Below are 14,315 nucleotides of genomic sequence, written 5' to 3'. Positions count from 1 at the left end.
TGATGTAATGTGATTTTTTTCTGGTGGTGACAGTGTTGGAGCAGGTGTCCTGTCCAACAGACACTCTGCTCCTCAGGTCCCTGGCTTGCTGCTGCCTCTCTCACCAGCCAACACCTCAGCATGACTTTTCCTGCTTTCCAGCCCCTCCTGCTGCTGTTTGGCCCTTTCCCCCAGCAATGCTGAGCCTGCTCTGCCCTGCCCTGGCCTTGGCTCCAGCTCTGCCCCAGTCACTCAGTCCCATCCAGGCTGTGGCTGAGGATGCTGAGGGACCAGGGACAGTGGTGAGGAAGGGTTGGACTTGGTGAGCTTCAAGGTCTTTTTCCCACCAAAATGATTCTGTGATTCAGTGGGGAGCTGGTGGGATTTTTGCTCTGAACTAACTGCATGGGTGACTTGTGTTAGGGAAGAAAATCAAGAATGTTTGTGTCAAATTATGAATGTTTCTGTTGAAGCATCCTGAAAAACTCCGCAGTAATTAATGAACTCTGCTTTGCCATGCTCTGTGGGGTGTCTTGAGGGTCCTTGCTTAAGGAATTTGCATCACTGAGGACACAGGTTCAGTATTTCTGCCTTAGCTGCACCCTAGGGCCATGAAGTCATTTAACTTTCTGTGCAGAACATTTACATTTTAAAGATTCATTCTGGTTTGCAGGCTGTTCTTATCAGTTACTGCAGCTTATCAGGAAATCCTTGCTCCCTGCTGTCTGGATATTCCCCTCCAATAAGATGCTCTGAACAAAAATTAATTTTGTACACAGAGGGGAAAATGTATAACTAGAAACTGCTTCAGATCTGAGGAAACACCAAACATCAGTACTTGAGGGATTTCTGATTTTATTACAAGGCAAAGCTCTGGCAGGTAATTCCTGGCATAACTGAGGGGTTTATTTCCCACTTACTGTCTCCTTCTGAAGAAATTGATGCCTTCTTCCCTGCTAGCACAGGGTGCTGCTCTTTAATGGCCAGAGCCAGGCCTGCTTGCTGGGTGTAAATGGCCTGGTAAGCAGCAGAAATTGTGGATTTTCTTCCAGCCTGAGCAAGGCTCACAGCACTGGGGGGGGGGGGCTGCAAATCATTGGTTTTCAGCAGACATGATTTACAATTTCATCACAGGTGTAAAGTTGGAAGCAGCTCGAATGTTTGCTGGTTTTACACAAGGCTTTCCTGTGCTTTGGAAAAGGTAATTTGCATTCCATCTCAGTTTCACACCTCTCCTCTCTCCTCTTTCTCAACCAGGATTCTGGCAACTGCTGGGACTGACTTTGACCTGCGGACCCTGCGAGCTGTCCGGGTGCTCCGACCCCTGAAGCTGGTGTCAGGAATCCCAAGTGAGTGCCATGGCCATGTCCTCTCCCCACCTGCTTTTGGGCTGTTACATGCTTTTCTGAGCAATACTCTCTTCCTGTGGTTCTTCATGGTCTGTAACTCCTGCCCTTGCTGGGTCCCACTTTGTGTGCAGCAGCTGATTGCAGCTTTCCTGAACTTGCAGGGGATTTATCCCAGGACTCTGTTGCCTTTGGGGTTGAATTGATTCTCCAGGTTGTGACAACGTGAGACCCAAATTTTGCAGATTTCAGGCACCCAACCCTGAGCTTGGATCTTCTGTCAGTTTTTACCAGCTGAGCATCCTGCACCGGGGATTTTACCCATTCAGTAAGGGAAAAAATGAGGGGAAAAGAGCAGAGAAGCCTTAGTCTTGCTTAATGGGCAACTTGATAGATTTTGCATGTTAAGATGAAGGATCCAAGTGCTCGGGTAACAGGCTGCATCCCGCCTTGCTGATGCCCTGAAGCCACCAAAGTCCCCACACCATTTCTTGCTACCTTTGTCACTCCTCACCAGCTGCCCTGCCCGCTAGCAGGGATGGCTCTCAGGACTGGATTTCGTTGCTGGATGTGGAACAGGGTGTTTTTTTTTCTTCTCCAGCAAAAGCTGGTGAAAGGGAACTGCTGTTCTGAGAGATGCTCTGCTCTTCTCTGTTAAACCCTTGGGAGCTGAGCAGCCCCCTCCTTTCCTGGGCATCACTCAGCTGCCTCCCTGGCTGCTTCATGACTGAAATGTTGTAAAATGCTGTAAAAATCCAGTGAGGGGTTATGCTTTGCAATAACAGCATCAAAGTTTCCTGAAATCAGCATCCTTTCATGGGCAGGGCTTGAAGCTGAATCCCCACACAGGAGAGGTCCTTTTCTAGGCTCGGGAAAGGTTTTGTTGCTAAGATGCTGATGCTGGCTGCTTTTGCATGGACATCTTGCCCGTGCAAGGTGACCTGGTGGTGTGGGAGGGACAGTCTGAGGATGTCAAAGAAGTAAAGTTGTTCCTCAGAGGTGTCCCTGTCCCTGGGATGAATTGTTCCCCCCAGGGGGATGGGGTCTCCCACCTGGTGATGTGTCCTGGATGAGCAGAGTCTTCCTCCAGAGCATTATCTGGTTTGGTTGGTGCTGGGAAAGCTTTGTGCTGTGGTTTTCATTCTGTTGTAAATGGATGGCCTTGAGCTGCAGTCCCACACTAGCACAGTTGGTACTTTTCTTCTGGGCTCTCAGTATTTTTGCCACCCAACAGCTCTTCATGGATTTTTGTTGTTGTTTGTTTGGGGTTTTTTTGGTGGTGTTTTTGTTTGTTTGTTTCTTTGTTTCCTGAATGTTCCTGTATTTACCTTAGTAATGCTGTACAAGGTGGCAAGACAATGCTGATCCTTTATTCTGCAGGGCAGGCACCAAGGTGGCCTTCAGCTGCTGCTTATCACTGAAGTGCTTTTGTTGTGTGATGTTATCTGGCACCTCCAGCTCTCCAACCTCTCTCACCTTCTCCCTCCCCCACTTTTAATTGAAAAGGAGTTGTTGTGCCAGTGGATTGGCCCTGGAGGCACCAGGGCTTTGTTTCTCCAGCAGAGGGGTGTGATGGGCATCCTTGGTGTCACCCAGAGGCAGCTCCTGAGCACCCCAGGGTGGGGAGGGACCAGGGCAGCTCCAGGAAAAGTCCTTTTTGTCTCTGAGGCTTAAGAGACCTTTTAATCTGTGCTGTGAGGAAAAGAAGTCAGAAGAAGATAACTCTCCTGGTTCTCTCTTGCACCTTAGGTGGGTTATGGCTGTAGTGTCTTTTTTTTTTTTTTTTTTTTTTTTTTTTGTAATAGCACTCTGGGACATTGCTTGGTTTTGCCAATCTCAACTTTCTAGCTAAATCTAAAGTCAGACAGCCCCTCTCTCCTACCTGGCTCCACCCCAAGCCTTTGGTTTCTTTCCTGCCTACTGAAATGTTTCCTCTCCTCCCCACAGGCTTGCAGGTTGTCCTCAAGTCCATCATGAAGGCCATGGTGCCCTTGCTTCAGATCGGGCTGCTCCTCTTCTTTGCTATCGTGATGTTTGCCATCATAGGGCTGGAGTTTTACATGGGGAAGTTCCATAAAACCTGCTTCTCCAACGAGACAGGTGAGTGCTGGGCTTTGCTGCCCTCCCTGCCCATCCATCCCAGTGCTCCCAGACCCCGTCCTGGGCTGCACCAGAAGCAGCACGGACAGCAGGAGGTTCCCCCCCTCTGAGATGCTCCTGCAGTGCTGGCTCCAGCTCTGAGGTGCCCAGCACAAGAAGGACACAGAATTCCTCCAGGGGAGGTCACGGAATTGAACTGGGAGCAGAGCTGGGGTGTGCTGTGGGTCTCTGCAGGGCAGCACCCCGGGGGGATGTTGGGGGGGGGGAGGTGTCCTGGCCATTGTCACCCCCAGGTCCCCTCTCTGGGTGGTCTGGGGAGGTGTTGGGGTTCGGAGGAGCTGACTCTGCCTTTCTCCAGGGCTAAGGGGTTGGTTGGCAGTGATTGATGGGGATCGATCCCTCCCGCTGGGCGGGAAATGGGGCGATGGAGTTTCTGGAAAGGAGGAGAGAGGGGGAGGATTCCTGGCGCTGCGGTCCCTGGTGAGGAGCAGCCCGCAAAGCCATCAGCTCAGCCTTTTAAATCCTAAGTGCTCATCATCTCCAAAGAGATGCATTAACAAGCCCAGGCCCGATACCACCGGCTCCAGGGGCTGCCGTGAGAGTGGAAATGTGAACATCATTAAAGAGAAACCTCTAGCAGGGCAGCAGGCTGGAGGAGGAGATGCTCATGTTTGTTTTCTCCCAAAGCCCCCCCCCAAAGTGACCAAATCCCTGGGTTTTTTCCTGGAATCAGGAACCACACGATAGGTACCAACTCCAGCTGTTGCTTCGGGGCATCATGGAGAGAACTGAGTAGAAGTGGCAAAGGCAAAGGTTGCTACAGCCCTGGGTACCAATAAACTGCTATGAAGAGGGATGCTGGGGACCAAAATATGGCAAAAGGGATTGTTCAAGACTTTGCCACTCAACCCAACAGACAGTTCTGAATTAGTGGCAAAGTTTCTCTAATGACAAACTGGTAAAAATGAATGGCAGCAAATATTCCAGGAGATACCTGACTTCTTTTCCTCCCCCTGCATCCTCTGTGCTGTCCTGTTCTGCTGATACAGGATTATTTTTATGTAGCTTACCCAGGAGAGGAAGCCACCACATTTGATACCCATTTTTCCTTGAGACTCCTGGTTTTTTTCAGAGCTTTACCTGGCAACAAAAGCCTAAACAGAGATAGAAGTAGATTCTCACAAAGTGTCTCCAAGAGCCATATTTGGTGTTTTCTTTTTGCAAGTTTGTCTCCCTGAGCCCTTGTGAAACCCTGGGGTGACCCATTTGGGAGCTGGAGAGAGATGCTCTGCATTCGGGTGTTGAGTCAACAGGAAAACCCATCACATGTGAATATCTATCCTGGAGCCCTAATGACAGTCTTGTTTTCCTCCTGCTTTTCTTTGCTCTGTGGAAAGATTATTCCTAATTACTGTTAGTGCTGATCTTGTTTTCTCCCAGTGGATTTGATTTTGTGCAGTTTGTTGCTCCATTAGCATAACGTGTCACCAATTGCACCTCTGTGTAAACAGGAATATTACTTAGGATATTTATTTACTTTGAAAACTCAGCACTTTAGTTTTTCCAGGCTGCTCTGGTTGGTGCTGGCAGCATCTCTGGAGGGCTCCGATGATTCAAACTTCCCAGTGAACCCTTCTGCCCATCCCCTGTGGTGCTGCACTGGGCAGACTCATTCCCCTTTGCTTTCTCTGGGTCTGAAATGAAACCTGGCAGAAAACTGCTGCAGCCCAGCTGACCCCTGGATGCTTTCCCTGCCACATCCACCTCTGCTCCTTTGGGGCAGGAATAAGAAGCTCAGAGATGCTCTGGAGCTCTTGGTCCTCCTCAGGCTGCTGTGGTGGAAGAGCCATGTGATGAAGCCAGGGGCTCCTATGCAGCTGTGGTCTAACATCTGTATCTGGACAATTCTGGGGCTGTCCAGAAGCACTGGTGAAGAATTTGCTCTAATGTTACAGTGCCAATATTTAGCAGCTGCTGTGCCCTGTGATGTTGGCTCACACACCATCCTCAAACCCTTGCTTTGACCACACTGATTTTTTGGTGGCATTTCTCACATGTGACATGACTGAACACTGGGGAAAAATATAAATAAATTATGGGCACTTCAGGGAGGGCTCTGTTATAGAATCATAGAATTTTCAGGGTTGGAAGGGACCAAGCCCCCTGCCATGGGCCACACTGAGGTCTCCTTGGAGCCTTCTCCAGACTGAACAACCCCAACTCTCTCAGTGTCCTCACAGCAGAGCTGCTCCAGCCCTCTGAGCATCCTCTGAGCATCCTCCTGGCCCTTCTCTGGACAAGCTCTTGCACCTCAATGTCTTTTTTGTCTTTCTGTTCTACCCTGCCACCCAACTGTCTGGTAGAACATAGAATATAAATGATTACCAGTGTGTAAAGCCTTTTCACATGCCCAGAGTGACCCCAGGAAGCCTGAGATGTAAACTGCATTCACTCAGCACTGCAAGGAGGATGCAGCACCTTGCTTGGCTTTGGTCTGTAACTCCTCTCCCTGCTGTTCTTCCCTGTAGGTGATGAGGTGGGAGATTTCCCATGTGGAGAGGAGCCTCCTGCCAGGCAGTGTGAGAGTGGGACCACCTGCAGGGAGTACTGGCAAGGGCCCAACTACGGCATCACCAACTTTGACAACATCCTCTTTGCTGTGCTCACCGTCTTCCAGTGCATCACCATGGAGGGATGGACTGACATCCTCTACAATGTGAGTCCACTGATGGGCTGGGAGACTCCTGGGGTGCTGCTGGGGGTTGCCTTCGTTTGGAAAAGGTCCTTCTAGAAAAAAAAGTGTGTGTGTTTTCCCCCTGCTGATTAGCACCTCACTCTGCTTTTTAAGAGGATTTGTTCCTATTATCTTGGGGTTGTTCTGCAGGTCCTGTAGCAGCCTTTGAACCACTCTTGTGGCCTGTGGTGGGCTGAGGCTGCAGACTTGCTTACCTGTTGCATGATGTCCTGTGTCAGCATGGTGTTGCCACTTGTCAGACTTGGTGTGTGTCCCTCCAAGATGCTGCTGTGCTCTGCTGTAGGCTGGGTGGGGGAGCAGGGCCATGCTGGGCTCTTTTGCAGACCTTCCTGTGAGGGTTTCTGTAGCAGCAGGAAAGAATTATTAATATTAACCACAGTAAATTGCAAAGTACAATTCTGCTGTGTTTGAAGCCAATATATCTGATTTATTACCTGCTCTGGTCACTGCTCAGTTCCTCCATTTCATCCCAGTTTCTGCCCACTTAAAGCCATCTTTAGAAGGGCCCATTTCCCCTCTGCATGCCCTCCCCTTGCCCTGAAACCTCATCACACAACCGGTTGCTCCCCTTCTCATTCAGCAATCCTGCTCCTTCCTTCTAGTGCCAGCTGTTGTAAGAAAATCCCATTAGCATCCTGGCTGGAATTGATTAATCAATATGTGGTGTATTAGATCATCTTCCTTTGTACCACATGCAAAAACCAGGGCTTACTATTGGGGTATTGATTTTGGGGGTTGCTTTGAAAACTATTACAGTATCATGCTAGAGTAGCCATTAATCTGATCAGCAACAGGAGCCAGGATAGGATGCTGCTGAGTGTTTGTCATGGGGTGTCACAGAGTCAGAGAATGTTCAGGGTTGAAAGGGACCTTTAAGACCCCCCAGTTCCAGCCCCTGCCATGGGCAGGGACACCTCCCACCAGCCCAGGTTGCTCAGAGCCCCATCCAGCCTGGCCTTAAAAACTTCCAGGGATGGATGGGGCTCCCACCACCTCCCTGGGCAACCTGTGCCAGGGTCTCACCACCCTCATGCAGAAGAACTTCTTCCTAACATCTCACCTAAATCTCCCCTCCTCTAGTTTGTTTCCATTCCCCGTGTCCTATCACTCCCTGACATCCTAACAAGTCCCTCCCCAGCTTTCCTGTAGCCCCTTCAGACACTGGAAGGCTCCTATAAGGTGCAGGTTTCCTACAGGTCTAGAGAAAACCAGCATCAAAGGTGAGGCTCTGCGCTGAGCAATCCGCCTTGCAAATATTCCCTCCTTATCCTGTGATAAATGGAGCAATTAGGAGGCCAGGGAGAATGCAGTTCACTAATCAGAGCCCATTTTGCCTTGCAGATCCACTGTTTATACTTTCACAGAGTTTCGTTTTAATTAGGACCAATGAAAGCTTTCTAGTAAGACTTTATCTGGAAGGTGATTTATGCTTGAAGCAAAAACACTGAGTCATCAATTGGGAGAGAAGCTTTGAGACCAAACTGGGGAGAACTCCTCCTGAATCAGCAGCACCAGAGCATCAGGGCACTTGCTTCAAAGCAGCACTTCTGGGAGCTGCAGATTTGTCAGCTCTGGCTTGGTTCTGCTTCAAAAGCTCCAAGGAGCAACAGGTGATTTAGGGAAGTTGTGGTGTCCTGAGGGCAGGGCAGGACCTTTCCCCACCAGCACGTCCTTCCTGCTGATTCCAGGCTTCAGCACGATCTGGGAATGCAGTCAAACAGAGTAACAAAACTGTTTTCCTCACCGTGGGAGGACTCAGTGGCACAATCTGATCTTGTAAAGAGTTTTCCAGTCTGATCCAGTGCAGATGGGGCAGAGATCCCAGAAGTATGGGCAGAGCATCTTCTGGATCATGAAATTAGGCAAAAGCTCATGGTGCTGATGTACAGTGTGCCCCAGAGGAGCAAACCCAACTTCTTTTTCTGCTGCTGGGACTATTTCAGTCCCAGGCTGGTCAAGCAGCAGGAGCTGTTGCCACTCAGACACTGAACCTCCTCCTGGACCAAGCTGATGCCTCCCTCCTGTGTCCTGGTTTGGTGATGCTGGCTCAGGCTCAGCTCTGGGCAGGAACTTTTTGCAGTCAGCAGCATTCACCTGGAGCATCACACCAGGGCTGGGGTGATGTGGGACAGCAAGGGCTGCTGTGTCCTCTCTGCTTCTGCCTGAGGCAGCCACTGCTGTGGTGACAACTGGTGATCAGGTCTTCTCTTGGGACCAGAATGTAAATTTATTAATTAGTTGCCATGAAGTAGCTCAATACACTAAGTGTTGCCATAGCTGCAGGAACCAGTGGCTGCTGGAGCTGGAGGAGGTGAGCACTGCTGGGGCAGGAGAACATCTCTGGGACCACCTCCAAGTTCTTGGCAAACTGAGGTGCAGGATCTGGGTGAAGAAAACTGAGGCTGAGTGCTGGGGATGATGAGCAGAGAGGTGGGAGGAAGAAAGGCAGGTGCTCAGCAAGAGAAACTGCAGTGCCTGGGATCTGAGTCCTTGTTTTCCTCCAGATCAAGTTTTCAAATGAAGCAGTGGTATTTCAGATCATCTTGTTTACATGCCTGGTGTTTGTGAATGACAGTGATTCAGCTGCTGCCTGTTGTTAATATAGGCTTTACTTGGAGGAGTGAAACGTACAGAGACAATAGTGTAATTCCCAGTTTTCTCTGTTGCAGCAGTGATTCTCAGTCTTTCTCATTCAAGAACCCTTTTGTCTGCTGTGAAACACTCTCTGCCTTGCATCCCAATTACCAAGGGACACTCAGCTTGTTTTCCCAAATGAAAAAATCCTAAAAAGTTTAGTGTCTGCCTACGAATGCCTCGATTAAACCAATTCTTTTGTTATGCCAAGTAGAAGAATTCATTACCCAGCCTGGAACCAGAGGAGAGACCCAGTGGTAGCCTTCAGCGAGATAGGTAGAGCAGAGCTCACCCTGTAGGTGAGGTTAGCTGGGGGTGCAATGCTTTCCATTTTATACTCAGGGGATTAGGAAGACTTTTGAGCTCCTTTCTGTGTTCCTTACACAGCCAGAACTGTTTAAGTTACCTGGTCTGTACCCCTCTGTGAGGTGCAGCCTTGCCTTTGCAGTGGAGGTGCTTAATGAGCTTCCAAGGAGTTCTGTGGAGTGTGGTTTGGGATCCCAGTTGTCCTACAGAACATCATGGGTCAAACTCGATTCATCTGAAGCTGGGAGAAGTCTTGATGTTGACTTTCAAAGAGCTGGGTTTTCACCTTTCATCTTTTCTCTGCAGGAGTTCAAAGCCACACGGTGGAATTTGCTTTGCAAAACAGGGACTCCATGCAGGAGAGGATGAAATGTCAGAGTGTACACTCACTCTCTTTTGATCTTAATGGCAAGAGATTTTCATGCTGCTTCTATTTTCTACTGACAAATATTAGTGTCCAGTGGGTATTTCATGACTCTGGAGTGGGCCTAACCTCATATGCTTGTAAGTAGGAATGAACAGTTCAAATAAAATGTAAGTCTACCCCAAATTGGATCCCAAGTAGACCTTTACCCTCACTGAATTTAAAATAGCTTGTGATTCACTTGGCATTTTTTGTTATTTCTTGTTTCCTGTGAAGATACAGAACTGGAAGGTTGGGATATAACTATTGTTCCATTTCCAGCCTGAATCAGAGAGGGTTTTGTTGGTGGATGTGTTGGGGCTCATAGGGGCAGAAGAGAATCTTTCTGAGTCACTTGTTTGGAGAGCTCACATGGCTTTCTGTGGGGTGGTTTTTCTATGAAAATCCATCCATCCAATGACACTTGGTCCTCAGCAGTCACAGCTGTGAGTTAAGGAATGGAGTTGGATGTGACTGGATCATGAGGTGGTTTCCAGAGCAAAACCCTCCAGGGAGGTGGAGGAAGGGAACAGGGGAATGTGCAACAGAAAGCAGAAGGGAAGTTGATGATTTAAAGCATCATCCCTCATCTTGGAGTCTTGGATTAAGGTTCACTTTGGCTTGTGAGATTCCTCCTGGGCATGAAAGCCCTCCCACACTCAAGCACCTTTTAAAACCTGCCAGTTAAGTCTTAAAGGTGACTTCAGTGGCTTTTTGGTGGCCCTTCTCTCATGATTGTGGTTTCTGTAAGGTTCCACACTTGGCTTCCCTGATGTGTGCTGGTCACACCTGCTTTGGTACAGCAGTAAATGCAAGAGCAAAGCTTGTGGGACTTGGAAGGTGGCCTTGAAATTGCTCTTCTCTCCAGATACTCCCAATGTGCTGCCTGCTAGGAGTGACACCAAAGCACAATCCATCATTTCTTGCTCTTGAGATGGGTGAGAGCAGCAGAGCTTTGGTTTGCAGTGTGTGCTGGGGCTGGCAGCCTGCAGGGGCAGTGCCTGGGAGGGGATTTCTGCTGGGTTTGGTGTCCTGTGGTTAATCTGGGTGTTTGTGTGTGTGTATCCGCTCTCCTTGCTCTGAATCCATCTCTTGAGCACAACTGTTCAGCCAGCAAAAGCATGAGCAGAGAGGAAAAAAGGGGGGAAAAATTGGCTGAAGTGCTTTCCTTACAGCTTGTTAACAGGAAGAGTGAGCATGAGGGAAGGTTCTGTTTTGGTGCTCTGAATCACACAGCACATTTCTGGTGTTTTTCTTTTACACTGCATCCTCTGCAGTGTCCAAGGGACAAGTTGGGCTCCCACGGGATGTGGGATGCCAGGGCTGGTGAGTGTGGTGCTGGCAGGACAGGCCAGGGCACTGCTGCCCTGCTTGGCATGGGAACAAGGCTGCTCTGCTGGCTTTCTGAAATGCTCTCTGGAGACACAGCACATGGCCAGGGCCTCAAGATTTGTCTTCACTGAGGTGGACATAGCCCTGTTGGAGATCAGGCAGTGCAGCACACTGTGAGAAGTGAGGAGCAAGCAGATGAAACAAAAAATTGTTGCTGATAAAGCCAGGGATGCTGAGAGATGTTAAAAGAAACGCAGCACCACAGCCTTGTCTGTAGCCAGAGCCCCTTCTGACTTCTCAGCTTTTTAGAGCATCTCAGCTGAGAGCACACAGCATCTGCCTGACAGCTGGGGCACCTATTTACTGTAAAATTTCCCAGAGCCCTGATCTCCTTTGGGACCTGATGTTCACTGGTGCTGAACTTTTCCACTGTGCATTTGCTCTTGGAAGTGCCCTGAGCCCCAGGGGAGATGCCTGGGGTTGCACATGGAATGTGCTGGTGTCCTGCACAGAGGAATTTGGGTTGGAAGGGACCCCCAAAGGTCATTTAATCCAACCCCCTGCAGTATCAGGGACACCCTCACCTGGATCAGGTTGCTCAGAGCCTCCTCAAGCCTCACCTTGAACATCTCCAGGGATGAGACCTCAGCCACCTCCCTGGGCAGCCTGTGCAGTCCTGGTGGAGATGGAGCTGAGCCCTGTGCTGTGCTGAGGTGCCTCGTGGCTATAATTGTGTTCACTTTCTCCTTGCAGCTTCAGAAAGAAAATCCCCTGATGTTGTTAGTGTTAAATTGCATTCACTATTGAGTTAGGATGACTTCAATTTGCTAATAAGCACCAAGCACGTGCCCAGGAAGGTGACAGCCAGTTCCCAGGCTCCTGCTGCTGCCGGGGGGTGGATGGATGTTGGGTTTTGTGTCACCACTTAGAGGAAAGTTGGGCAGGGTTAGGAGCAGGCAGCCAAGGATCTGGCAGCAGGATCCATGTGATAGTGAATAGCTGAGGGAAAAGAAGAGCCTGAACTGTGGGTCGGTGCTTCTGCAGAACAGGTACTGGAATTCTGTGGAATTCTGCAGAAGGCAGGGATTGGCTTAAGGATGACCAAACCCTTGCAAGAAAAGCACACAGCAGAGCAGCTGAGCTATTAATTTGAGCACAAAAACCATGCTGGAAGTTCTAGCTGGAGCTTGGCCATGTGTGAAACCCATCCCACAGAAAGAGCCTGGATGTGTCCTGGTGCCACATTGCTGTGTGACATTTATACCTCTTCTGAGGTCGTGAGTGGGTGGGTGCATAGACCTTCTTCCAGCTGGTTACAGAGGGGTGGATTTAATCCATGTTTCCCGCTGGTTTTAAACCTGCTTCATCTCATGATGTTACAACGTGTTTTGCTTGAGTGCAGGGAGGTTCATTATGTTGTAGAAAAATGAGTCTTTTAAGTTCAAGTTCATTCATTTAGATTATCACTAGCACTTGTGTGTGACCCTCATCTAATTCTCAGCATCTTTCCCATGTTTCAGAAATTGCCCTGGTGCTGGGCAGAATCCTAGGGACAGAAAATAACCAAAATCTGTGCCTCAAAACCCTCCCTGCAGGTCCATGCCCAAACACTTCTCTCTCATCTCCTCTCTTCCTAGAGAGAGGCCTCACACCAGGTTTTGGAGGGACATATTTGAGGTGTTGTCAGGTATCTACAGCACAGCACATCTCTTGGGGCTGTGGTGTTACCCTGTGCCAGGCTTTGCACTCTGCCTTGTCTGGAAGGGTTTGCAATCCAGGGAAATTGTAATAGAAAATGGGGAGCATGTCTAAGGCTAAAGTGGCTCAGATTTAGACACCAAGAGGTGTGCCACGTGTCTCTGACCAAGCTGGGGTCTCCATCTGTCTGGAAACACAGACTGTCTGACCCTGTGGCCCCATGGACATTCTCTCTAAGGCTGAAAGGACGGGGACATTTCAGCCCTAATTCAGCAAATTCCCCTGCTCAGCAAAGCACTTGAGCAAATGTGTAAAGCTGAGGAGGAGTTTAAGTGCCTTGCTGGATCTTCTGCATTTTATTTAGTGTCTCAGTGAAGGTGTATTTGAAATGACTGGGGGGGTGCCCACCTCCAGGTTTAATAGGAGACATTTGATGTATACAGGAGGAGAGCGACGTATATCACACAAACTCAAACCCCTTCAACAGAGCAATTGCTCTCTGAAAAGAAATGAAAATCTCTCCAAATGACAGCTTAATCATCAGTGCTTGCCAAGAAGTGAAAACTCCAGCTGAAGACATTCACTTGCAGCTTGACAACATTATAGCTCAGAGGTTACAAGCAGCTCTCTCCCGTGCCCAACAATTGCTTTCCTTGGAGGGATGAAAAGGCAGCTGTGAGCTCTCAGAATGTGCCAGGCTGCCTGTGCCATGAGTGCTGCATCTGGGCTTGGAGTGGAAGAGGATAAGGCTCTGAAGAAAGCCAAAAGCGATGACTTGATTTGCTCTCCTCGTTCCCATGGCAACCCAGCATCCTGTGGCCAGGTCCCCCCCCAGCAGAGGCTCTGGGAGGAAGGATTTGTTCTTTCAGCTCCAGGCCACAGGAGAGGCCCAAAGGCAGGGGGTGGAGAATTGATGTGAAGTTGTGTCTGGGGTGAGTGGGATTCTGGGTGTGTGGGTGCCGGGCAGCTCTGGGTGCTGGGCTCAGGAGAACCCCACAGGTGGGTGCTGTCAGGGCTGGGTCCTGTCCTGGGTCAGCAGCAGGGAAGTCAGGGGACAATCTGTAACAGTGGAGCCTCTTGCTCAGCAACACAACAAGATAAAGGGGGTGTATCTGGTGAGTTCGGGGCTGGTTTGTTTATCAGCTGCCTGTGGCAGAACCTTTGTTGTTTGGCATCAGCAGTCCCAGGGAGGGCTCTTGCAAGACAGAGAAGATCAGCTCCGGGCTATAATTTTATGCAGACTTAATGAATTAACACTATAGTAAATATTTTCACATTTCCCATTAAAATTGGAATTTCACAGACACTTTTCATGCAAATTTGGAACAATTTGGCAAGGCGTGTGCCTAAAAAAATTATTTTTTTTCCTGTATCAGACAGTCCTTTTCTGTTTAAAATGTCTCAAAAAACCTCACGAAACATCTTTAGATGGAGTTGAGAGGATCATGACCAACTGTTTTTAATTTTGTTTTGTCTGAGACAGGAAAATGGTAGTGAGGAGCAGGGTTTGCATTGACAAAGGGCAGTGGGACCTGGGGGCTTTGCTGTGCCCTGAAGCTGGTGTGACTGAGCACTCAGCTCTGGGAGCTGTGGATGTGTAGATGGTTCTACCAGGCTGGTGTCTGCTGATAATTGACTGGGGGAGAAGCTGGGCTGCTGGAGGTAGCCTCATTAGGAGACAAAATGAGAAGGTGGCTTAACCTAAATAGATGGTGCTCATCCAGCTCCTCTGCTGCAGAATGCAAGCATGGACTAGCCTGTT

General features: G+C 49.2%; 1 protein-coding gene across 1 annotated transcript in view; it reads left to right on the top strand.

Annotated features, from left to right (window-relative positions):
• The window catches only part of CACNA1B (calcium voltage-gated channel subunit alpha1 B), a 199,011-nt gene that overhangs the window by 60,169 nt on the left and 124,527 nt on the right, over positions 1-14,315 (top strand). Inside the window, 4 exon segments of the mRNA XM_030461487.1 lie at positions 1,237-1,328; positions 3,273-3,425; positions 4,342-4,344; positions 5,954-6,141. Coding sequence (XP_030317347.1) covers positions 1,237-1,328; positions 3,273-3,425; positions 4,342-4,344; positions 5,954-6,141 — 436 coding nt within the window.

This window comes from Calypte anna, chromosome 17 (assembly GCF_003957555.1).
Source record: "Calypte anna isolate BGI_N300 chromosome 17, bCalAnn1_v1.p, whole genome shotgun sequence".
NCBI lineage: Eukaryota > Metazoa > Chordata > Aves > Apodiformes > Trochilidae > Calypte > Calypte anna.
Note: the sequence above shows the minus strand (reverse complement) of the source record. Positions and strands in the feature narration are given on the sequence as shown.